General features: G+C 43.3%; 2 protein-coding genes across 5 annotated transcripts in view; one reads left to right on the top strand and one right to left on the bottom strand.

The window, feature by feature from the left end:
- The window catches only part of LOC100563682 (purine nucleoside phosphorylase), a 32,831-nt gene extending 27,727 nt beyond the window's left edge, over nt 1-5,104 (bottom strand). Inside the window, exon 1 of one of the 4 annotated variants that reach the window (XM_062979141.1) lies at nt 993-5,104. The gene's annotated coding sequence lies outside the window, so the exon portion shown is untranslated. The remainder of the gene's footprint in view (nt 1-992) is intronic. The other 3 variants (XM_062979140.1, XM_062979142.1, XM_062979144.1) reach the window with 3 other exon arrangements.
- Nucleotides 5,105-9,269: 4,165 nt separating this feature from the next.
- Nucleotides 9,270-24,003, top strand: sox12 (SRY-box transcription factor 12). The gene is made up of 3 exons (XM_062979139.1): nt 9,270-9,514; nt 14,227-14,287; nt 14,920-24,003. The coding sequence occupies exon 3, from the start codon at nt 15,302-15,304 to the stop codon at nt 16,286-16,288; it is 987 nt and encodes a 328-aa protein (XP_062835209.1). The 5' UTR covers nt 9,270-9,514; nt 14,227-14,287; nt 14,920-15,301; the 3' UTR covers nt 16,289-24,003.
- The last annotated feature ends 2,234 nt before the right edge of the window (nt 24,004-26,237 follow it).

The raw sequence follows: 26,237 nt of genomic DNA, 5'->3' as shown, positions 1-26,237 counted from the left end.
CTTCTGTTGCCTGGAGGCATCCTCTGTTTGGGAGAAGATCCCTCTTATCCTTTTCCTTAAACAGACAAAGGTTCTTTCTTTCTCCCATTCTGGACACTGGACACTCCACAGATGTATATACGCTCCACTTGCCGTTAGTCACAGATGCAGGCGAAATGTCTGGAGAGAATGCTACTGGAACACGGCCATACAGCCCGAAAGACACACAGCAACCCAGTGATTCCAGTCATGAAAGCCTCTGACAGCACAGTATTATTGTTACTATTATTATGTTTATTTATACCCTGCTTTCTCTCTCCTGAAGGAGATTCAAAGTGACTATGTATGTATTGTTGTTATTGTTGTTGTCATGTTTATTTATACCCCACCTAATATCTCCCAAAGGAGACTCAAAGTGGTTATGTATCTATTATTATTGTTATTGTTATTATGCTTATTTATTCCCCGCTTTATCTCTCCCAAAGGAATCTCAAAGCAGCTATGTATCTATTATTGTTGTTGCTGTTGTTATGTTTATTTATACCCCACCTAATCTCTCCCAAAGGAGACTCAAAGCGGTTATTATCTATTATTATTATTATTATTCCCCGTTTTATCTCTCCCGAAGGAATCTCAAAGCAGCTATGAATCTGTTGTTGTTGTTATTGTTTATTTTACCTCACTTTATCTGAGGAGACTCAAAGTGGCTTATGTTATCTATGTTCTGCCCATTCCTATCTTAAAAGGGCATCTTCTATTTTTGTATTAGTAATTAAAAAGAGCACATGCTGGGAGCAACCAGAATTACACCTGGTTAAAAAGAAATCTATATTTATAGACAAATCTATTTTTGCCACTTCTTTTAATCTCTGGATGTCATTCTGAAAAGGTTCGGTTCATTAAAGCCATCTTACACTCACAGTTGGAGTTTAGCACCGTTGATGATTCTGAAACTATAAAAAAAATCTTGAAATCAGTGAGAGATTATGGAACAAGTTTAATAACATACTCACCTTTTGGAATTCTGAGCCAATTTAGGGCGATTTAATTCAGATTTTTGTCAATCCATGTGGAATTGCACATATCCACTTGTTTTTGTTTTTCTTTAATCCAGGATGCCTCTACACTGTAGAATAAATGCAGTTTGACACAACTTTTAACGGCTATGAAATACCTTGGATTTGTAGTATGGAACTGCTTAAAAAAAGAAAGACATTGTAGAACTACAACTCCCATGATCCCATACAATTGTGTTATGGCCTTTGAAGGAGCATCAATACTATGAAATCCTGGGAGCTGTAGTTCCACAATGCCTTTGGTCTAGGCTCTGGTGCCTTGCCAAACTACAAATTCCTAAGTGGGAGGCCTTGTAAAACCATAACTCCCGTGATCCTATAGCATTGTGCCAAGCATGGCCTTTAAAGGAGCATCAATACTAAGAAATCCTGGGAGTTGTAGTTCCACAAGGCCTTTGGTTTAGGCTCTGGTGCCTTGCCAAACTACAAATTCCTAAGTGGGAGGCTCTCACAATCCCATAGCATTGTGCCAAGCATGGCCTTTGAAGGAGCATAAATACTATGAAACCCTGGGAGTTGTAGTTCCACAAGGCTTTTGGTCTAGGTTCTGGTGCCTTGCCAAACTACAAATTCCTAAGTGGGAGGCTCTCACAATCCCATAGCATTGTGCCAAGCATGGCCTTTGAAGGAGCATAAATACTATGAAATCCTGGGAGTTGTAGTTCCACAAGGCCTTTGGTCTAGGCTCTGGTGCCTTGCCAAACTATAAATTTCTAAGTGGGAGGCCTTGTAAAACCACAACTCCCGTGATCCCATAGCATTGTATCAAGCATGGCCTTTGAAGGACAATAAATACTATGAAATCCTAGAGTTGTAGTTCCACAAGGCCTTTGGTCTAGGCTTTAGTGCCTTGCCAAACTACAAATTCCTAAGTGGGAGGCCTTGTAAAACCATAACTCCTGTGATCCCATAGCATTGTGCCATGCATGGCCTTTGGAGGAGCATAAATACTATGAAACCCTGGGAGTTGTAGTTCCACAAGGCCTTTGGTCTAGGCTCTGGTGCCTTGCCAAACTACAAATTCCTAAGTGGGAGGCTCTCACAATCCCATAGCATTGTGCCATGCACGGCCTTTGAAGGAGCATAAATACTATGAAACCCTGGGAGTTGTAGTTCCACAAGGCCTTTGGTCTAGGTTCTGGTGCCTTGCCAAACTACAAATTCCTAAGTGGGAGGCTCTCACAATCCCATAGCATTGTGCCAAGCATGGCCTTTGAAGGAGCATAAATACTATGAAATCCTGGGAGTTGTAGTTCCACAAGGCCTTTGGTCTAGGCTCTGGTGCCTTGCCAAACTATAAATTTCTAAGTGGGAGGCCTTGTAAAACCACAACTCCCGTGATCCCATAGCATTGTATCAAGCATGGCCTTTGAAGGACAATAAATACTATGAAATCCTAGAGTTGTAGTTCCACAAGGCCTTTGGTCTAGGCTTTAGTGCCTTGCCAAACTACAAATTCCTAAGTGGGAGGCCTTGTAAAACCATAACTCCTGTGATCCCATAGCATTGTGCCATGCATGGCCTTTGGAGGAGCATAAATACTATGAAACCCTGGGAGTTGTAGTTCCACAAGGCCTTTGGTCTAGGCTCTGGTGCCTTGCCAAACTACAAATTCCTAAGTGGGAGGCTCTCACAATCCCATAGCATTGTGCCATGCACGGCCTTTGAAGGAGCATAAATACTATGAAACCCTGGGAGTTGTAGTTCCACAAGGCCTTTGGTCTAGGCTCTGGTGCCTTGCCAAACTACAAATTCCTAAGTGGGAGGCTCTCATAATCCCATAGCATTGTGCCAAGCATGGCCTTTGAAGGAGCATAAATACTATGAAACCCTGGGAGTTGTAGTTCCACAAGGCCTTTGGTCTAGGTTCTGGTGCCTTGCCAAACTACAAATTCCTAAGTGGGAGGCTCTCACAATCCCATAGCATTGTGCCAAGCATGGCCTTTGAAGGAGCATAAATACTATGAAACCCTGGGAGTTGTAGTTCCACAAGGCCTTTGGTCTAGGCTCTGGTGCCTTGCCAAACTACAAATTCCTAAGTGGGAGGCTCTCACAATCCCATAGCATTGTGCCAAGCATGGCCTTTGAAGGAGCATAAATACTATGAAACCCTGGGAGTTGTAGTTCCACAAGGCCTTTGGTCTAGGCTCTGGTGCCTTGCCAAACTACAAATTCCTAAGTGGGAGGCTCTCACAATTCCATAGCATTGTGCCAAGCATGGCCTTTGAAGGAGCATAAATACTATGAAACCCTGGGAGTTGTAGTTCCACAAGGCCTTTGGTCTAGGCTCTGGTGCCTTGCCAAACTACAAATTCCTAAGTGGGAGGCTCTCACAATCCCATAGCATTGTGCCAAGCATGGCCTTTGAAGGAGCATAAATACTATGAAATCGCGGGAGTTGTAGTTCCACAAGGCCTTTGGTCTAGGTTCTGGTGCCTTGCCAAACTACAAATTCCTAAGTGGGAGGCTCTCACAATCCCATAGCATTGTGCCATGCACGGCCTTTGAAGGAGCATAAATACTATGAAACCCTGGGAGTTGTAGTTCCACAAGGCCTTTGGTCTAGGCTCTGGTGCCTTGCCAAACTACAAATTCCTAAGTGGGAGGCTCTCATAATCCCATAGCATTGTGCCAAGCATGGCCTTTGAAGGAGCATAAATACTATGAAACCCTGGGAGTTGTAGTTCCACAAGGCCTTTGGTCTAGGTTCTGGTGCCTTGCCAAACTACAAATTCCTAAGTGGGAGGCTCTCACAATCCCATAGCATTGTGCCAAGCATGGCCTTTGAAGGAGCATAAATACTATGAAACCCTGGGAGTTGTAGTTCCACAAGGCCTTTGGTCTAGGCTCTGGTGCCTTGCCAAACTACAAATTCCTAAGTGGGAGGCTCTCACAATCCCATAGCATTGTGCCAAGCATGGCCTTTGAAGGAGCATAAATACTATGAAACCCTGGGAGTTGTAGTTCCACAAGGCCTTTGGTCTAGGCTCTGGTGCCTTGCCAAACTACAAATTCCTAAGTGGGAGGCTCTCACAATTCCATAGCATTGTGCCAAGCATGGCCTTTGAAGGAGCATAAATACTATGAAACCCTGGGAGTTGTAGTTCCACAAGGCCTTTGGTCTAGGCTCTGGTGCCTTGCCAAACTACAAATTCCTAAGTGGGAGGCTCTCACAATCCCATAGCATTGTGCCAAGCATGGCCTTTGAAGGAGCATAAATACTATGAAATCGCGGGAGTTGTAGTTCCACAAGGCCTTTGGTCTAGGTTCTGGTGCCTTGCCAAACTACAAATTCCTAAGTGGGAGGCTCTCACAATCCCATAGCATTGTGCCAAGCATGGCCTTTGAAGGAGCATAAATACTATGAAACCCTGGGAGTTGTAGTTCCACAAGGCCTTTGGTCTAGGCTCTGGTGCCTTGCCAAACTACAAATTCCTAAGTGGGAGGCCTTGTAAAACCATAACTCCCATGATCCTATAGCATTGTGCCATGCATGGCCTTTGAAGGAGCATTAATACTATGAAATCCTGGGAGTTGTAGTTCCACAAGGCCTTTGGTCTAGGCTCTGGTGCCTTGCCAAATTACAAATTCCTAGGCAGAAGGCCTTGTAAAACTACATCTCTCACGATCCCATAGCATTGAGCCATGCATGACCTTTAAAGGAGCATTAATACTATGAAATCCTGGGAGTTGTAGTTCCACAAGGTCCTAGGCTGTAGTGCCTTGCCAAACTAAATCCAGTTAAAGTAATGTCAAACCACATTCGTTCTACAGTGTAGATGTTGCTGAAATCCAATGTGTTGGCTTTGAAGCTTCGTTGTCGTTTTTGTTTGTCTTCTTTGTTTTTCAAGCCATCATCCCCATCATCCTCCATCTCTCGAGGACACCGATCTTTTTTATTTAACCCTAAAAGGCAATATCGGCCTCTGTTTGGCATCCTTTGCCTCCTCCATCACCGAAATGCGGCCTAGTCCTCTGCTTCTCCTTTGCGAAGCCTTGTTGCCACGGAAACTGCCTCCACAGGACCAAGGCTCTGGGAGGACCCATCACTCTAACCGTGCAGCCAATCAGGAGCGGCATCCTCGCAGTCGCCCCGGCGACCAATAAGCCCCTCACCTGCTCCGGCCAATGACAGGCTCACCTGCCCCAGGAAGCTCCCAGTCGCTCAGGCAACATCACCAGGCCTTTTTGTGCTCTTCCTCCCCCACCCCCATGGCACATTTGGCGCGTTCCAAGGATAGCTATCCATCCATGCCGGCGAGCCGTACCACAAATGGCCGATGGGGGGTTGCCACTCTTTTCCAATTAGGGAAGTGATAAACATTAACACATCTGTCTGGCCTGGTGGCCTTGTCTCCAAGCGCGGTAATCCTCGCCTGTGTTGACATCTTCAAAACAAAACAAGGAATTTTCAAAAAGGGAAGAAAATCCTATTATGCTGAATGGTATTTGTCTCCATCCTTTTAACGGTGTAGAGTACTTTCAAATAATAGTAATAATAATAATAATAATAATAATAATAATAATAATAATAATAATAATAATAATAATTCTGATTCTTCTAATAAGGCAATAATGGGGTATAGTGCTTCTAAAATAATAATAATAATAATAATGCTTCTTTTAATAAGATGATAATAATCAGTGTCTTGAATGATATTTTTAATAATAATAATAACAATATTATTATTATTAATAATAATAGATAATAGATAATAAATATTGCTTCTTTTAATAAGATGATGATAATAATCAGTGTCTTGAATTATATTTTTAATAATAATAATAATAATAGATAATAATAATAAATATTGCTTCTTTTAATAAGATGATAATAATCAGTGTCTTGAATGATATTTTTAATAATACTATTAATAATAATAGATAATAATAATAATAATGATGCTTCTTTTAATAAGATGATAATAATAATCAGTGTCTTGGATGATATTTTAATAATATTAATATTAATAATATTAATAGATAATAATAATAAGTATTGCTTCTTTTAACAAGATGGCAATAATCAGTGTCTTGGATGATATTTTAATAGTAATAATAATAATAAATATTGCTTCTTTTAATAAGATGATAATAATAATCAGTGTATTGGATGATATTTTAATAATATTAATATTAATAATAATAATAGATAATAATAATAAATATTGCTTCTTTTAATAAGATGATATTAATAATCAGTGTCTTGGATGATATTTTAATAATAATAATAATAACAATAATAGATAATAATAATAAATATTGCTTCTTTTAATAAGATGATAATAACAATAACAAGTGTCTTGGATGATATTTTTAAATAATAATAATAATAATAATAATAATAGAAAGGAATAATAATAGAATCATAGAGTTGGAAGACGCCTCATGGGCCATCCAGTCCAACCTCATTCTGCCAAGAAGCAGGAAAATCGCATTCAAAGCACCCCCGACAGATGGCCATCCAGCCTCTGTTTAAAAGCCTCCAAAGGAGGAATCTCCACCATACTATGGAGCAGAGAGTTCCACTGCTGAACAGCTCTCTCTTTCACACAAGGGAGGTGGGGGAAGGAAGTTTGTTGGTTTCCAATCCTCTTCGTTGTGATTATGTCTCTAAGTATCATACATTTCTTCTTACTCTCATCCTCTCTCTTTTCAGATACCAAGGGGTTTGTATACTTATTGGTACATTACATTCACAGTAATATCTTCATTTTTTTTCTTGTTTCATATGTCTAGCATTTCATTTTTTTCTGCCTAAGTGCATCTGTCCATGTTGAATTTCATTTTGTTAGTTTTGGCTAATTATCTCTCTAATGTTTCAATAATAATAATAATAATAATAATAATAATAATAATGCTTCTTCTAATAAGATAACAATGGGGTAATATAAAGGTAAAGGTTTCCCCTAAGTCTAGTCGTGTCCGACTCTGGGGGTTGGTGCTCATCTCCATTTCTAAGCCAAAGAGCCGGTATTGTCCATAGACACCTCCAAGGTCATGTGGCCAGCATGACTGCATGGAGCGCCGGTACCTTTCCGTTGGAGGGGTACCTATTGATCTACTCACATTTGTATGTTTTTGACCTGCTAGGTTGGCAGAAGCTGGGGCTAATAGTGGGAGCTCACTTCGCTCCCCGGATTTGAACTGCCAATCTTTCAGTCAGCAAGTTCAGCAGCTCAGCGGTTTAATCCGCTGTGCCACTGTGGACTCCTATAAACAATGGGGTATAGTGATAATAATAATAATCATCATAGAAAAGAAATAATAATAATAATACATATTATTGATTCTTCTTCTAAGGCTACTAAAGAATTAGCTCTAGGGAGCACATGATGCTCCTTCTAAAGCAGCTCCATTGGCTGCCAATAAGTTTCCGGTCCCAATTCAAAGTGCAGGCTTTTACCTACAGAACCCTAAACCAGTGGTTCTCAACCTGTGGGTCCCCAGATGTTTTGGCCTTCAATTCCCAGAAATCCTAACAGCTGGTAAACTGGCTGGGATTTCCTACCGGCTGTTAGGAATGGTGGGAGTTGAAGTCCAAAACACCTGGAGGGCCCAAGTTTACCCATGCCTGATCTACACTGGGTTGCTGTGGGTTTTTCAGGCTGTCTGGCCATGTTCCAGTAGCATTCTCACCTGACGTTTCGCTTGCATCTGTGGCTAATGGCATCTTGAGAGGTCTGTTGGACTATAAGGCAAGTGGAGGGTATATCTGTGGAATATCCAGGGTGGGAGAAAGAACCTTTGTCTATTTGAAGCAAGTGTGAATGTTGCAATTAGCCAGCTCAAATTGCATTGAGTAGCCTTGTAGCTGCAAAACCTGGCTGTTGCTGCCTGGGGGCATCCTTTGTTTGGAAGGTGTTCATAATTGCGGTAAATATTAATAAAATACATTTCAGCCTGCAATGCTATCAGCATGACAGGAGACAATGCAACAAGGATGATAAAATATATGTGGTTAGCGCACACATATTGCACACACGGTTGGGACAGGGTTTAGTCTTAGTATTCCACCCTCCCCATATACACTGTAGAATTAATCCAGTTTGACACCACTGCCATGGCTCAGTGCTATGGAATCCTACGATGTTGTAGTTTGGTGTTTGGTTTTTGCAGAACTACAACTCCCAGGATTTCATAGCATTGTAGTAAAGGTATTAAGTCCAGTCGTGTCTGACTCCGGGGGTTGGTGCTCATCTTCATTTCTAAGCCGAAGAGCCGGCGTTGTCCATAGACACCTCCAAAGTCATGTGGCCGGCATGACTGCATGGAGCGCCGTTACCTTACCGCCGGAGCAGTACCTATTGATCTACTCACATTTGCATGTTTTTGAACTGCTACCGTGTTTCCCCGAAAATAAGACAGTGTCTTATATTATTTTTTGCTCCCAAAGATGCGCTAGGTCTTATTTTCAGGGGATGTCTTATTTTTCTATGAAGAAGAATTCACATTTATTGTTGAACAAAAAAATGAACATTTATTATATACTGTACAGTAGTTTTCATCACAAACCAACATAACCAAACCAGACAAACTGTGACTCCAGTCAAGAATTTCTTGTTATTACCATTATTTCCATGTACAACTCGTATGTACATTTACCAATCCTGCATGCTCTGGTGTTTTGTTTGGCAGGCGCCGAGCATGCTTCCAAACAAAAACTTTGCTAGGTCTTACTTTCGAGGGAGGCCTTATATTTAGCAATTCAGCAAAACCTCTGCTAGGTCTGATTTTTTGGGGATGTCTTATTTTCGGGGAAACAGGGTAGGTTGGCAGAAGCTGGAGCTAACAGCGGGTGCTCACTCCGCTCCCTGGATTCGAACCTGTGATCTTTCGATCTGCAAGTTCAGCAGCTCAGTGCTTTAACACACTGTGCCATCAGGGGCTCTGAGCATTGAGCCATGGCATTTAAAGTGGGCATCAAACTGCATTCCTAGGCCCTGTCTACAGTGCCATATAATCCACATTATCAAAGCATATAATCCACATGATCTGCTTTGAACTGGGTTACTGTATATAAGTCTAAAGATGATAATCTGGATTGTATACAGCTGTGTAGAAGGGGCTTCAGAAATGACTTGAAGACTCATACATTGGCTACCGAGAACAACCCCTATTGTGCCATGCAAGGGTTAAACCATGGACCAAATGGAGTTGAGCCTTTGGAGGGAGGAGCTGTTCCTCCTTTTCCTAGTGGGAGGGACCACCCCAAAAAGGCCATTTTGGGGAGCTTTGGTGTGTGGACGTAGATGGCTAGTCTTTTCCTCCCTTGGTAGCCATGGGGCCAATGGAGTTTGCAAGCCAGCAAAGGCACCCAGTGCAAGGAACTCTTATTTCTGGATGCAACAAGAGTTAAAACAGAGACACAGACCAAGTGAAGAGTGCAAAATGTGTGGAAGGATGTTGGATGCAAGGGCTAGAAGCATCCTATCCAGGACCATGTGCAATGCAAAGAGGTGAGTCAGGGCCTGGGAGTTACAGTTCTCCAAAGGTATTTGCACCAGAAGTATCTACAAAGAATTGTTTTGCATTGTAATTGTAACTTAGGTTGGAGCTGTATTGGTATATAATTCACTTTAAACTGCATTGGCATGGGCAAACTTGGGCCCTCCAGGTGTTTTGGACTTCAACTCCCACAATCCCTAACAGCCGGTAGGCTGTTAGGAATTGTGGGAGTTGGAAGTCCAAAACACCTGGAGGGCCCAAGTTTGCCCATGACTTGCATACCCATCTACACAGTAAAATGAATGCGGTTTGATTCCACTTTAACTGCTATGCATGGCTTAAGGCTATTTAATTCTGGGATTTTTAGTTTCTTTGGCCAAGAAGGCGATTCCATAGCATTGGATTCCATAGCATTGAGCCATGGCAGTTAAAGTGGAGTCAAACTGCATTAACTTTACAGTGAAGATGCACCAAAAGACACAAGAGGTTCAAGCTATTAAGTAGATTGTTGTGAGTTTTCGGGCTGTATGGCCATGTTCCAGAAGCATTGCCTACTGACGTTTCGCCCACATCTAGGGCAAGCACCCCCAGAGATTGTGAGGTCTGTTGATGCCTGCTATGTATATGGGCAAAACGTCAGGAGAGAATGCTTCTGGAACATGGCCATACAGCCCAGAAAACTCACAGCAACCCAGTGATTCTGGCCATGAAAACCTTTGACAACACATCAAGCTATTAAAGTTGACAAAAATATCTCTACCAAATAGTATTCATATAATGCCCAGTGTAGTATCATGTGTGTGTGTGTGTGTGTGTATATATATATATACATACACACACACACACACACACACATACATATACAGTAGAGTCTCACTTATCCAAGCTTCTGGATTATCCAAGCTTCTGGATTATCCAAGCCATTTTTGTAGTCAATGTTTTCAATATATTGTGATATTTTGGTGCTAAATTTGTAAATACAGTAATACATAACATTACTGCGTATTGAACTACTTTTTCTGTCAAATTTGTGGTATTACATGAAGTTTTGGTGCTTAATTTGTAAAATCATAACCTAATTTGATGTTTAATAGGCTTTTCCTTAATCCCTCCTATTATCCAAGATATTCGCTTATCCAAGCTTCTGCTGGCCCCTTTATGTTGGATAAGTGAGACTCTACTGTATATATATATATATATTCAACCTGTGGAATATATCATGCATGGATATGGAGATATGACGGTATTTCATGTGTTTTTTTAAAAAAATGTGCTTGCCTTTAATAGGTTTTAATTTTATGGATAGTTTAATTATATTTTAACTTTACTGTGTTGAGTTAATTTTAGAGCTTTGCACCGTGGCAATATCTATAATTGTAGCCATTATCTGTTTTAACTTCCAGAAGCTGCCTTTCGGAGCAAACCAGGGAGGTGCTCTAGGGTATTTTGATTATTTTAATTTTAAGTGCTTTAAGGGATTTTAATTGACTGGTGTGTTTAATTCTATTTTAATAGTTGTGTGCTGTGGGTTTAAAACTGCACTGTTGTGAGCCACTTTGCATCTCAATCGAGATAAGAACAAGGTGATGATAACAATAGCAGAGTCCCAGGACTGGGAAAACAGTGGACTATACCTTTAAATAGATTTTTAATGTTACACACACACACACACACACATATATATATATTCAAAACCATAAGGAGACCCTCTGTCTCATTCCTTCCCCTTGACCCTAATTGCACCAATTTGCAATACAGAAAAAAATCACAATGGCCTACTTAGCAGGGGAGTTGTATGGATGCCAAAATGCAATTGTCCTTCTGCCATTGTGGGTTTGTTTGGTTGTTTGTTTGTTGCAGATCTGATCATTTACAGATTGAATTAAAATGTTTCCTCTAGCAATGTGTAGTTCCTCTAAGCCTCCTATGATGCTCTTTGTCCTGGATGCTGGGGGTATACAAATGGTTTTATCTGTTTTTTATGAATTTAATCGGAATTGGGTTACTGTGAATTTTCCAGGCAATCTGGCCATGTTCCAGAAGCATTCTCTTCTGACGTTTTGCCCCCATCTATTGCAGACATCCTCAGAGGTTGTGAGGTCTGTGGGGTTTGTATATCTGTGGAATAATGTCCAGGTTGGGAGAAAGAACTCTTTGTCTGTTTGAAGCAAGTGTCAAGGTTGCAATTGGCCAGCTTGATTAACATTCAATGGCTTTGCAGATTCAAAGCCTAGCTGCTTCCTGCCTGGGGGAATCCTTTGTTGGTGTTAGCTGGCCCTGATTGTTTCTTATTCATTTACAACATTTATATCCCGCCCTTCTCACCCGAAGGGACTCAGGGCGGTGTACAGAGTTGGCAACAATTCGATGCCTACACACATTTAAAATATAACAATGAACAATGAATAAAATCCAATTACAGCACTTAAAACAATATAAAAATATAAAACAAATAGTTAAAGTTCTTGTCTTGAACTCCCCTGTTTTCAGAGTGTTGTTCTTTATTTATTGTCCTGATTTTAGAATTTGTTGTAATACTGGGAGCCAGATTTTGTTCTAAAATCAGGACAGTAAATAAAGAACAACATTCAGAAAACAGGAATGCTAGACAAGAAACAATCAGGGCTAGCTAACACCTCCCAACAAAGGATTCCCTCAGACAAGAAGCAGCCAGGCTTTGAAGCTGCAAGGCCATTAAATGCTAATAAAGCTGGCCGACTGCAACATTCACACTTGCTTCAAACAGACAAGAGTTCTGGCTCTCACCATGGACTTTCCATAGATATAGAAACCCCACTTGCCTAGTTTCCAACAGACCTCACAACCTCTGAGGATGCCTGCCATAGATGTGGGCAAATGTCAGGAGAGAATGCTTCTGGAACATGGTCATACAGCCCGGAAAACTTACAGCAAACCAGTGATTCAAGCCATGAAAGCCTTCGACAACACATTAATCTGAATTGTTTTTAATACTGATGATGTTTAATGCTGTTTTAATATTTGTATATTTTGAATTGCATGCTGTTGTTTTTATGTTAAGGCGCTTTGAGACTCCTGTGGGGGAGAGAAAGCGGGGTATAAATAATAACAATAACAAGAGTCCCAGGATGATGACATTATTTATTGTTACAATATTGCTGTTTTTATTCTATTTTATATTGTGAATTACTTTTTATGTAATTTTTAATTTTAAATGTGTTTGTTGGGCTTTGCCCCATGTGAGCCACCCCGAGTCCCCTTGTGGAGATGGGGCGGGATATAAAAATAAAGTTATTGTTATTGTTATTATTTATTATTATTATTGTTATTATTATTATTGTATGACACAGCAAACAAGATAGATATGCTGGATTTCGTATCACAAAATCACAAGTTGAACACTTCCCAAGTGTCTAGGACTGTGTGATGTATTTTCAGATTATTATTATTATTATTATTATTATTATTATTATTATTATTATTATATTAGTAAAGGTAAAGGTTTCCTCTGACATTAAGTCCAGTCATGACCAACTCTGGGGGTTGGTGCTCATTTCCATTTCTAAGCCGAAGAGCTGGCGTTGTCCGTAGACACCTCCAAGGTCATGTGGCCGGCATGACTGCATGGAGCACCGTTACCTTCCCGCCAAAGCGGTACCTATTGATCTACTCACATTTGCATGTTTCGAACTGCTAGGTTGGCAGGAGCTGGGGCTAACAGCGGGCGCTCATTCCGCTCCCGGGATTTGAACCTGGGACCTTTTTGTCTGCAAGTTCAGCAGCTCAGCGCTTTAACACACTGTGCCACCAGGGGCCCCTGAGGAAATGGGGCAGGATATAAAAATACAGTTGTTGTTGTTGTTGTTATTATTATTATTATTATTATTATTATTTTATTATGACACAGCAAACAAGATAGATATGCTGGATTTCATATCACAAAATCACAAGTCAAACACTTCCCAAGCGTCTAGGACTGTGTGATGTATTTTCGGATAATGCGTGTAGATCCAAGGAGGGTGGCCTTTTGCAGTTGTCAGATCGTAATTTTGTCAATGTCTGTTGTTTCCAAATGCCGGCTGAGATCTTTTGGCATGGCACCCAATGTGCCGATCACCACCGGGACCACCTGCACTGGTTTCTGCCAGAGTCTTTGAAGTTCAATCAATTATTATTATTATAATTATTATTATTATTATTTTATTATGACACAGCAAACAAGATAGATATGCTGGATTTCATATCACAAAATCACAAGTCGAACACTTCCCAAGTGTCTAGGACTGTGTGATATATTTTCAGATGATGCGTGCAGATCCCAGTAGGGTGGCCTTTTGCAGTTGGCAGATCGTAATTTTGTCAATGTCTATTGTTTCCAAATGCCGGCTGAGATCTTTTGGCACGTCATCCAATGTGCCGATCACCACCGGGACCACCTGCACTGGTTTCTGCCAGAGTCTTTGAAGTTCAATCTATTATTATTATTATTATTATTATTATTATTATTATTATTATTATTTGAAACACAAGATGGGTCCACAGCAGACACTCTGCTGGCTGTTGTATTGGATCACATGTCGGACACTATTATTATTATTATTATTATTATTATTATTATTATTATTATTATTTTAGGTCCATCCAGTTCAAGAAGTAAGGATACTGGTGGGTTGGTGTCCTGGGGATTTATTCAAAATGCCTCTTTCTCCTTGATGGTGAATTCAATTTTGCACCCTTTTTTTAGGAATGTGGAATTTCTTCCCTGACGTTTCATGACGGATTCATCTACAGAGGCTGCAACCTTGGTAAGAAGACTGCATCCCAGTCCTGCACATGAACTTGACTGCAAAAGCAGACAAAGCAGCACAAAGATCCACCTTGGGGATGATGGGATCCGGACTTGGGGGTGTGGGTTGCAAAAGAGGCAGAGGCAGGGCTGGGATCACATGCCAGGGAAGGCTGGGTGGGCACCCTTTGTTGGGGAGCGGGGAGAAAGTTTTTGACATTCTCTCCAGCAACTCCTCTCGGATTGGGGGATGCAAATGCCCCGTTCCTGCCCCGCAACCAATGACGTGGCCGGCGAGGCGGGGTCTCCCATTGACAGAATAAGCACCTTGGTGTTTACTCTGAGCAGCAATGCTTTTCCGGGAGGGGAGGGGCTGAGGAGTGGGTCTGGGAGGGGAGGGGGGAAGAGGAGGAGGAGGAGGAGGAAGGGGCTGTCAGCAAGGATGGGCTATAAGAGAAGGCAGCGAAGGGGAGAGACGGAGGAGCAAGAGCCGGAGGAGGTGGGCGTGAGCAGCCTGGGCTAAGCCAGCCAAGCAAGCAAGCAAGGAAGGAAGGAAGGAGGCGTGGAGGGCACCCCAGGGGCCGGCAGCCTCTCCGTTCACCCGTCCATTCATTCTCTGCTCCGTCTTTCTTCCTTTTTTCCTATCCCAAGGGCCGGACATCAAAGAGCGAGAGAAGGCGTGATGCTGAGCGCAGAGGAGCCCCCAGCCTGGCACTGACACCCACGGATCGCTCTACGCCTTTCTTCCTTCGGAGAGGTGGGAAGCCAAGGGGGCTCTCCGCTTGCCGGTCCGCCCGCCCGCCCGTCTGTCTGGCGTCTGCCCAGCCGAGAAGGTGCCACAGGCGCTTCTGTCAATTTGCCAGCGAGAGACTGAGCGGCTACCAGAGACTGAGTTAAAAGGGGGGCGTGGACCAGGCGGAAAGCGCTCGCCGGCAAAGCAGAGAGAGGATTGCAAACGATGAGAAAATAACCCTCGGTTTGGGGTGAGAATTAGAGCGAGGAAGCCACTCGAGGAAGGTCGGGAGCAAAGAGGATGGTCCAGCAAAGGAGCGTGAGGAACCGGGGCCCGGAAGCCAAGCGGGAGGTGTGCCCCAAGGACCCCTTGCTCCTGAAGGATGCCAAAGGAGAGCCGGGGTGGTGCAAGACCCCCAGCGGGCACATCAAGCGCCCCATGAACGCCTTCATGGTCTGGTCCCAGAACGAGCGGCGGAAGATCATGGACCAGTGGCCGGACATGCACAATGCTGAGATCTCCAAGCGCCTCGGCCGGCGCTGGCAACTCCTCCAGGACTCCGAGAAGATCCCGTTCGTCAAGGAGGCAGAGCGCCTGCGGCTGAAGCACATGGCCGACTACCCCGACTACAAGTACCGGCCCAGGAAGAAAGGCAAGCTGGGGAACGGCAAGTCCCGCCCGAGGGTGCCCGTCAAGATCAAGCCCTCCGTCCTGGGGCGGGTGGCCTCCTCCCGACGGCAGTCGCCGAAGCCGGACGCTGGAGCTGATGGCCAGGTGGGACGGTCGACGCCCGAGCCGGAAGACGATGACGACCCCCTGGAGGTGCGGCTCCTGGAAACCTCTTTGGACGACAGCCCGAAATTGCCCACCAAGGAGTTCTGGCATGTGTTGCCTGCCGCTGGCGAGAAAGCAGGGTGGGCATCCAACTCCGGAGAGCTCAAAGACCACCACCACGCTGCCGGGTTGGCCAAGCCCTTCTTGGACGAGGCGAGGTCCTCCGAGATCTCGTCCCCAGCATCCACCCGGTCGCCTCCGTCTTCCTTCGCCTCTTCGGACGAAGAGCTGGAAGAAGAGCTCTTGAGTTTCCTGCCCAGCCGAGTCCAGCCCAACGTGGTGGTGCCCTGCGGGACCCCGGACTGGTCCGTCTTCGACAAAGACCTTGACCTCTTCCCCTTGGGGACCGCCTCTCACTTTGAGTTCCCGGATTATTGCACCCCGGAGGTGACTGAGATGATTGCCGGGGACTGGCTGATGTCCAGTATCTCGGACTTAGTCTTTACATACTGAGCGGCCACCAGGTAACTCTCATTTTCTCCGCTATCAGGTTATATATCAAAAGAAAAAAGAATCCCAGCTGTTTACATGCAGGAATCAGGTATTCTCCATTTTCCTCGCTTGCCTTGGCTGCATTCAAAGGCAAGCTTTCTTTCCATCAGCCCATCCCCCTGCTCAGCACACACCCACTTTGCCGGCGTTTGCTGCCGGCTTGGCTTGGTGCGCTGGGGCTTGGGCATCTCATCGCCTCTCTTGGCTCCGAAACCCACGGAGAGGGGAGGCAGAGAGGTCCTGGCAGTGTCTATTTAACCATGAAATTTGACTGTCTAATCAGGTTTTTCATTGTAAACCTCTCCAGCCATTTCCCCTGCCACACACCCACACACCCGCCACGGCTCCCCCTCTTCCTCTCGTCCTTGCAGCTGCTTCCCAGCTCCGCCGCCATCCATGGCTGAGAGAGACCCCCTCCCTCTCCGCCCCAAGCCCACCGCCTTCCCGTCTTCTGCCCACGTCCCCTTCTCTCAGCTCCCTTTGCTCCTTCTTCACACCTTCTCTGGCTGGCTGGCTGGCTGGCCATCCGTCCGTCCGGTGGCTCTGATTTCTGGTACCATTTCCACGCTTCTCTTTGGACAGTCTTCCATTTATTATTTCTGTATCCCCACACACACCCTTCTTCCTTTCTCCTCCATTCGAAATGGCTCCCGGGGAACGGCAGAAAGGGAAAAAGCTCTTGTCCCATTTCGGAGATGATGCCAAGGGCCATTTTGCAGCGTGCCTGTCTCCGGCACCCGGGGTGGGTAGGGCTTCCGGGTCCTCGTTCCGCGAGACTTTTCGTGCGTCGCCGTGATGCACGGGAATCTCATTCCAAGAGCCAGGAAAGGGTACGCTTTTGGGGAGAGCGAAGGCAAAGTTGCGCACACGTGGTGCGCACGTGGATCCGAGTAAGGCACGGCACGCAGGCGCCTGTCTCTCTTTCTCTCGTTCGTGGCAGCTTTGCCTCACCTCCCCAAAAGGAATTCCCTCATGTGTGTTTACCCCTTTCTGTGCCAGAGGTGTGCCATCGGCAGAAGCCATGGGCCGCCTTCCTTTTGCAAGGCTGCATTGGAGGGGAGAGAGGAGAAATAACACCACTTGTCAATTCATTGGCATTATCTACCTGCCACTCCCTCTTGTGCCCTGTCCTGTTTTCCTTGATTGAAAAATTGAGGGTTCCTCTGAAGAGGTCCTGGCACAGGAAGCTCAGCCTCGCCTGGCCCACACCTGGAAATGAGTGAGCATGACTCCCATCCCTCTCGGAGGGCTGTGACTTTCACTGAAGGTCAAATCAGGCTCTCCGGGAACAGGTTTGCAGCAGAACATTGAGCATAGGAGACATCCCCATGGCTTGCTAGAATCTCCCTGTCCATCCGCTCTTGCCATCCAGAGAGAAGGCAGATGCTACGCAGTGCCAACGGGCACTGTTCTCATGCACCGGCAGGCTTGTTGCCGGATGGGAGAAGGCGGCACCGTCTGCGCACCAGTTTTCAGAGCACCATTGTGCTGGAAAGAGAGGTGAAGGGCTGTATCTAGACAAGTAAAGGTCCCTTCTTCCCATCTCCCCTCATGGGAGCTGCTTCCCTTGAGTCCTGCCTCTTTGGTCCAGAGGCACAGAATGCTGAAAGGCAGGTTCCCCCAAAAGTGGCATCTCTTAGGAGTTTAGAGGGTGGCCAGAAGGTGGCATTCACCGACTACATTTTTGGCCAGATTTCTCCTGGAGAGACTGGGAAGGGCTGGGCACATAGGAAGACAGTTCCAAACCAGCTTCATATTCTATGGTTTTCCCATCCTAAGAAAAAGACCCTTCTGGTGGTTCAAACCAACTTAGCTTTGCAGTGTAGATGGGATTTCGCTTCACCATTTATATCAGATTTGGCTTTAGTAGCTGTTTATGCTGCATTTGCCGTCTTTATTCTAAATCATCAAAATGCCAAAGGGCCAAAGAAGAACTTGTCTGTGAAATGTGCATTCTGGCCACAAAACATTTGCAAACGATTTAAAGAATGTGAGGTTTATTAAAATTCATGTTGGACTTCATATTTTGAGACTGGTTGTGCAGAGCTGATCTGACGATAGCGGTGGTTCCCAAACCTTGGTCCTTCTGATGTTTTGGGACTTCAGCTCCCAGAATCCCTTGTTTACTTGGCTTCTGGGATTTGGAGTCCAAGACATCTGGAGGCTTGCAGAGGTGAGGATAGAGTTCGGGCTGCTGATTGGTCAGGACATTAGCTTTAGCGATTTGACACAAAATACAAAACAGGGCAAGTTTCTATCCTTTGATAACTTTGATAGCAAATGGAGAGCTCAGTACAAGAAAGGGAGACATTGGAATCTGTTTATGTTTCTCTCAGGCCTTTTCACTTTTAAAAAACCTTTTTTTTCTGTGCTGCCTGAAGTCAATGCATTCTGTGCAACATAGTGTGAAATTTCATGTGTCAAATATCCGGTGGTTTTCAGGCTCCTCCTTGGACAGGGGTTGGGCTAGATGGCATTTAGGGGCAATCGGACTCCCTAAGCTGGCCCCTTCCTTATAATTTGACTTGCCACTCCCATCATCCTTGGCTGTTGCTCACGAGGAATGAGAGTTCGACTGCAAACAGTAGGGCAAAATTTAGGTTGAGGAAAGTGGATCTAGGGGACTTTGGTTATATGGAATGGGATGTTCTCCGACCAAAAAATGAAAACCAAATTGTACTTTAGTGAGGCACCAGCACTCTTTAGCAGAGAAGGCATTCGATCTTGTCAAACATACAGCTCATATGATTCTGTAGCATTGAGCCATGGCAGTTAAAGTGGTCCCAAACTGAATTCACTATCCAATGTAGATGCACTCTGGATGCTCCTAGACTGGAACTCCCAATAGCCTTACCATATGCTTATGCTGCGAGATGCAGTCCTGTAATTGAAGAGGAGATTTCCTTTGATGGTTGTAGAAAGGTGCCAGTTACAGAAATATTATTAAATGGATGGTGGTGATAGATGGATTGATAGATACTCTGCACATGCTTGAATGTGCATGTTTTCGTCTACACCCTTAAAAATAACTTCACCCAAATAAGCGCAGGACTTATTTTCTTCTCTTTTCCCCATTCCTTCCCAGGAGCTTTCTCCATCCCTTCGCTTTTTTTAGCCATCGCAATTTTGCTAATTATATTTGCTAATCTTAGAAACCTCGTTACGTTTCCAGATTTCTAGGATTTCTCTGGCGTGCTGCTGGGATTGGCTGCGTAGAGGCACCGGCTTCCCGTGGGATGCGTTTACACTGTAGAATTAATGTGGTTTGATGCCACTTTGAACTGCCATGCCTTAGTGCTATGGAACCATAGGTGTTGTTGTTTTGCAAGGCCTGGTTGTGTTGGCATCTCACCCAACTACAACTCCCAGGATTCCAATAATAATAATAATAATAATAATAATAATAATAATAATAATAATAAGTTTATTTATATCCCGCCTCCATCTCCCCCGAAGGGGACTTGGGACAGCTTACAGCAAAATCAAAATCATAGCAGTTAGAGAGCTTTCAAACTGAATTAATTCTACAGTGCAGATGTACCCTTGAAGCTCAGAGCACACACACCATCTCTATAAAGAAGTAACTTTTCCAAGCTTTAGCAGAGGACTATACTGTTCAGGCCAGCCTATGGAGGACTCTTCTTTTTAATCACTTTTGCAATGCTTTACTTTGTATGAAAGACCCATCAAGGAATCCTTGGAAAAGTCACTTTTATGTACTACAACTCCCAAGAGTCCTTTAGCCATCCTAGATTCAGGAGCTGTCTGGGCGCTGTAGTCCAAAAATAACACTCCTTTAAACTGAGCCGTATGAATTATGTTAATAAGCAGTTATATCAATATGCAAGTGTGTTTCATTTGCATACAGGCTTGAGCTAGATTTTTCCAGCTTCTTTATATTGCTGCATTTTTACTATATACCCATGTTGCCTATTTGTAGCCATTTGATACCACTCAAAATGTGGCATCAAATTCTCCCTTCTATGGAATATTGGGATTTGTAGTTTTCTAAGAGGCTTAGCCTTCCCTGTTGGTACTAGAACTCTCCAGCTTTGCTGCTAGAAAGTACAACCAGCCTTCCGCATTTGCAGGTTTAGTTATGGAAGATTTGATTAAGTTGTCCTGCTCGACTCTGGTCACTTTGTGCTGGACGTTGACTATTATATTGACCTGGAGGACCTCAAGATAACTTGATACAACACTTTGCAAGGCATTTGAAGGTTTTCTAGTGCAATTCTATGGTCAACTTCCGCAGTTGTGTTGGAAAAGCAACAGATTGCAGGTTACTGTGATCACTTGGATATTGTGTAAGGTGAATGTGTTGGCCAGAATGCAGATTTGACTCCTAAAAAGCATTTGCACTCGCTACAGCTCAAGAAAGCCTGAAGAGGTTCTGTATTAATTCTGGAGTTAATACAGCTTTGCACCACTTTAATTTCTATGGCTCAATGCAATGGGACCCTGGGAGTTGTAGTTTCACAAGGCCTTTTAGTGTTGGCGTCTCATCAAACTACAACTCCTAGGATGCCATAGCATGGAGCTCTAGCAATTCAAGTTGTGCCAAAGTGCATTAATTCTACAGTTCACTTTCAGTCTTAACAAGGCAACTAAGAGACATTAGCTGTGCAAAAGACCTGTCTTGGCAAGGCAGAAAATGACTTAGATTTAGCAGGATAAACACAGATGTGTACAATTAAATAATATCTTGGATATGGGGACTGTCTCAAGAACAGGCATGGGTTAGTGATACTCGCACTGAGTCACACAGGAGAGAGAAAGATGGATTCTTTCATCCTTATATAGCAGGAATGTCTTTGGCCCTTCAGGTGTTTTGGACTCCAACTCCCACAATTCCTAACAGCCGGTAGGCTGTTAGGAATTGTGGGAGTTGGAGTCCAAAACACCTGAAGGGCCCAAGTTTGCCCATTCCTGGTTGTTGGGAATCTTCCCCAGCCATATTCCTTCCAGTTAAGTTGAGTTTCAAAGTCCATCATCCCTGGTAACATCTTGCATTTCCAGCTGTGGGTCAGGGAGTTGTAGTTCAACACAAATGGCTCTTGGACCCGGAAGTCCTGCCTTTCCTTCTCCCAAACCTTCAACCTCGGAAATCCTTGTTTGCTTTATTGTCTATGTAACATGTATGTGTGAAGAAAGCACTCTGCACATGCTTCAAGGTCCTCTTGCAACGTCACAAATCTCAGGGCACAAAGGCTCTGAAACTGGGTGCGGATTGCGCCTGGCCATTACCCAGCCATGCACAGAGATGCCCTTTTTTTGCGATGCCAGCCTCTTCTGAAGTCTATGCCGCTGTCTGTCTGTCTGTCTGTCTTTCTATCTGTCCTCTTATCTTATCTATCTATCTTCTCTATCTTTTCTAACCTTTCCAGTTCAGGTTCTTGGACTGGCTATTTTTCTCGCCTTGCCCGAAGGGGCCCTATCTCTTGCCCATGGGGACCAGTTTGGCCTCACGAACTACTCAGAGTTTACAAACTTTTCAGGCAAAAAAATATAATATATATAAAAAAGTAACTTTCCTCAGGTTCCAGAACCCCGGGGCAGGATCAAACCTGCCTCAGGGTCTGACCCACAACCATGGAGTCGGGGCCGGTGTTTTTTTCTACTGGTTCTGTCTCCCTTCCTAACGACTTCAAGCACAAACTTCACAACGCTTCCTCGCAGAGCCTGTCGAGGTTGCTTTGGGAGCGGAACAACAACACCCAGCATCCCTTGGAGCCAGCAAATAGGAAACAAAGACAAAAACTTGTAATGGGAGTACTTAGTTTGGGAAAAAATTGTATTTATAGCATGAAATAACTTATCTGCAGTCCTTTCTTCTGTGCCATAGAAAGGACAACTGTTGGTGCCCTGCTGCTTCCGATATATATGGTCACATACATATATATGATCACAGTAGACTCTCAATTAACCGGCACCCATTGGGATAAGATACAGTACCGGATACATGTTGTTTCTGGTTGCACAAGAGTTGCTATTAAAAATAATACTATGCCCCTTATTGCATATCATACCATAAAAACTGTATCAAATTAATATTATTCAAAGCAAGTTAAGACAAAGTTAATGTCACAAGAGTTTTAACTGTATTCTAAAAACAGCTATGAGAATGTCGTATGGATTATAGCTTGGATTGCTTTGCCTGTTGCTTGAGAGTTCCGGTTAACTGAGAGTCCACTGTGTATACACGTTTATGTGTATACAAAACAAAACAAAAATCAATGGGTTGGTGTGAGTTTTCCGGGATGTATGGGAAAAAGAACTCTTGTCTGTTTGCGGCAAGCGTGAATGTTGCAATTGGCCAGCTTGATTAGCATTGAATGGCCTTGCAGCTTCAAAGCCTGTCTGCTTCCTGCCTGGGGAATCCTTCGTTGGGAGGTGTTCTCTGAAAACATAACTCCGAATGGCAGGACATATGCTTCACATTTGAAAATGTATGTGTTATGATATATAATGTTATGACATAATGTATGAAATGTATGTGTGTTATGATATAATTCCTCTCTAACCTATTTAAAACATGAGAGTCCTGGATAACTCGTATATATATATACATACACACACACACACACACACACATATACATAGTGTGTGTGTGTATGTGTGTATATATATAATGCAAAACAAAAAATAATAATACTGGAAGTGGCAGGGCATGTACTGCAAATTTGAAAAACAATTGGTATTTTTCTTATGAAATAATTCCTCTGCAATGTATTTAAAACATGAATTGCGACTCCTCAAGCTATTTCGGAATATTTCTATACTGTAGAATGAGTCCATTGCTGGCTATGGGGGATTCTGGGTGTTGTTATTTCCTCCCGAAGTAATTCTCTAACAAAAGCTCTGTTTTCCTCTTGTCCTGACTTTTCTCTCGGAGCGGTTTATAATTTTGGGTTGAACGGGGGTGGGAAAAAAAGGGTGGGACTGTGTTTGTAAGGGGAGAAGAAAAAGGAAAAAAAAAGTGGTGTTCGCTCAGTGTTGAATCCACACGGAAAAAGACGAAGTGTGCGACGTTTAGTGCATTAGAGATGTCTGGAGCGTCCGTCTCTCTTCCGTCCCTTTTCTGTTTTGAAAAACAAAAATCTCTGCTGTGAATAACCTTTTCCTTCGCGTTCCTGCCGCCTGTACTTTTTTGGTTTACCGTGCGTGCGTGGGTGTGTGTGACTTGTTGGAAAATTTTAAAATATATATAGATATATAATATTCATAATAATAATAATAATAATTTTTTGAATAATAAAAAATAAGAAAATAAAACTCTTTCTCAGGTACAAAAAACTCCAGCAAGGGGTTTTCTCAGCCCCTTTTTTTTCTTCTTAAACCTCTCCCAACGCTTGACAGTTTTCTCCGCAGGTGCCAACAGCAGCAACCAGAATGGTGAAAGGACTAATAATGATTAGTAGTAGTAATAATAATAATAATAATGAGGATACGGTACTAATAAACACGGTCTGCCTGCAAAACGGTGCTCTAAGCTGTGGGTTTCCTTCTTGGTAAATGTTGTGTTTAGTGGTGACTGTGGTCTTGGAAGAAAGTAGGATTGTAGGGGGGGGAAAAAAGTTAATGGCACGTGATCCATCTATGTGGTTATGTGACTAGCTCGGGAAATGGTGAAATGGTGGTTGTAATCTTGGAATAAAGTGTGTTCTTGGTCTGGATCTCCCTGCCTTCTGTGTCTTTATTGACGTCCATTCCGTTCGCCTCTGGCCTTCTTTCCAAAAAGCTGAGGGTCTTCATCCTTTTGGCATTTATTTATTATTTATTTACAGTATTTATATTCCACCCTTCTCACCCCAAAGGGGACTCAGGGTGGATCACATTGTACACGTATAAGGCAAACATTCAGTGCCATAGAACAGAACAGAGACAGACACAGAGGCAATTTAAACCATCTCCAGCTTCCTGAGGGTATGCTTGATTCCGGCCACGGGGAGCAGCTGCTTCATCATCCACTGCGACGGCAACTTCCTCATTCCAACGGCGGCTGGATGATTTTTATGGTGTCATAAATTAGCCTCCCCACATATAAGTGCTACCTAAATTTCCTACTTGATAGATGCAACTATCTTTCAGGTTGCTTAGGTCAGCAACGAGCAGGGGTATATTTTATTTTTAATTGTTGGGTGCTCACCCCGACACGGGCTGGCCTCAAACTCATGACCTCTTGGTCAGAGTGATTTATTGCAGCTGGCTGCTAACCAGCCTGCACCACAGCCCAAGTTGAAGACCCAACCAAGATCAGAAGCAGACAACTATTATTTATTTATGTATTTATTTACAGTATTTATATTCCGCCCTTCTCACCCCGAAGGGGACTCAGGGCGGATCACATTACACATATAAGGCAAACATTCAATGCCTTAACATAGAACAAAGACAAGACAAACGCGGGGCTCCGAGCTGGCCTCAAACTCATGACCTCTTGGTCAGAGTGATTTATTGGAGCTGGCTGCAGCTGTTTGCTCAACAGCCTGTGCCACAGCCCGGGCCCCAACTAGGGCTGGGTTTTAGCACAGCAAATTATCGTATATACTTGAAGATAAGCTGTGTTTTTCAGCCTTTTTTTTTGAGCTAAAAAAGCCTCCCTTGGCTTATAATGGGGTCAAAGTCAAGGCCAGGCAACAGAACCTGGAGGCCATTGCTTGCAATATATGATATATTTCTCTCTTACCCTTCATTATCAGTGTGTTTTCTTTTCCAAAGCCTCCCTCCTTCTTAAACAAGGGAATGTTTTGAAAAGGGAAATATGCCCTTGCAAGTCAGGAAGAAGAAAAACATATCCATTAATCTTATAAAAGCATTTCCCCCTGAAATATTTGTTAATTTCTCCTACAGATGTATAGGCATTAACCCCCTGCATGCATTTGCAATCTCTATGTACTTATATATCTCTTTCTACCTATATACATTAATTTTATATATGAATTTTCCCCTCATAGGTTTGCAGGTCCTTGCAAATCCTATATACATATAGATAAATGTACCTGTATATCTGTATCCATATATATACATTATATAACCTATTGATGCCTTGATTCATGTAATTTATTGGTATCTATTTTTATTTTAAAATTTACCAGTAACTGCTTAATTTCCCACCCTTATTTTATACTCGGGTCAATAAGTTTTTAGTGGTAAAATTAGATGCCTTGGCTTATATTCAGGTATATACTCGAGTATATATGGTAAACCACCAGCTGCAATAACTCTTGTCAATGGAGAGGTTGACAGTTCGAAGCCCGGGTCAGGGTCCTGACATGTAGCCCAATTTCCTCCTACCTAGTGGTTCAAAAGCAAAATGTGTGTAGTTAAATAGGGACCGCTGTTACATTCCAGAACATGAACCCCTCTGACCTTAGACACCACACTAGTTGAGTATCATCACCAAGCAGTTTATTGAAGAATATATGAAAGCCAAGTGATAAAAATGAAGCAAACAGTATAGTCCAAATAGGTAACTTCCATAGGTAACACTTAGTCCATGAATTTCCAGGTACAAGAACAAAACACAAGTAACAAGGTTGCAAAATCCACAAGAACAAGGCAGCATAAGATCCCAATACTCAGAACAGGAACTTGGCAAAAGTGAAACTAGACATCCACTTGAAAGCAAGACTGTCATGAAAATTCAACATTGACCACACTGAGGTAAAACATTCCCTTGTCTCTTATAAAGTGCTTCCTGTCTTATGCAATGAAAAGTACACATTCTGATTCACTTTCCCACCAGATAAAGATTTATTTTCCCCTTTCTCCTGGAGACGAGCTGACCTTTGATGGATCTGTGAACTCTCCCTTTGTTTATAAAGGTCTTGTCTTCTATCTTCAAGCTCATTAAATTCTGCACCTGACAAATCACCCTCAGAAGACCGATTCTCAGGGAAAGTCTCTC

This window comes from Anolis carolinensis, chromosome 4 (genome assembly GCF_035594765.1).
Source record: "Anolis carolinensis isolate JA03-04 chromosome 4, rAnoCar3.1.pri, whole genome shotgun sequence".
Taxonomy (NCBI): Eukaryota; Metazoa; Chordata; class Lepidosauria; order Squamata; family Dactyloidae; genus Anolis; species Anolis carolinensis.
This window is presented reverse-complemented; position numbering and strand designations above follow the sequence as displayed.

Coding starts and splice junctions, on each gene's coding strand:
- sox12 (XM_062979139.1), top strand. CDS start 15,302: ATGGTCCAGCAAAGGAGCGTGAGGAACCGGGGCCCGGAAGCCAAGCGG.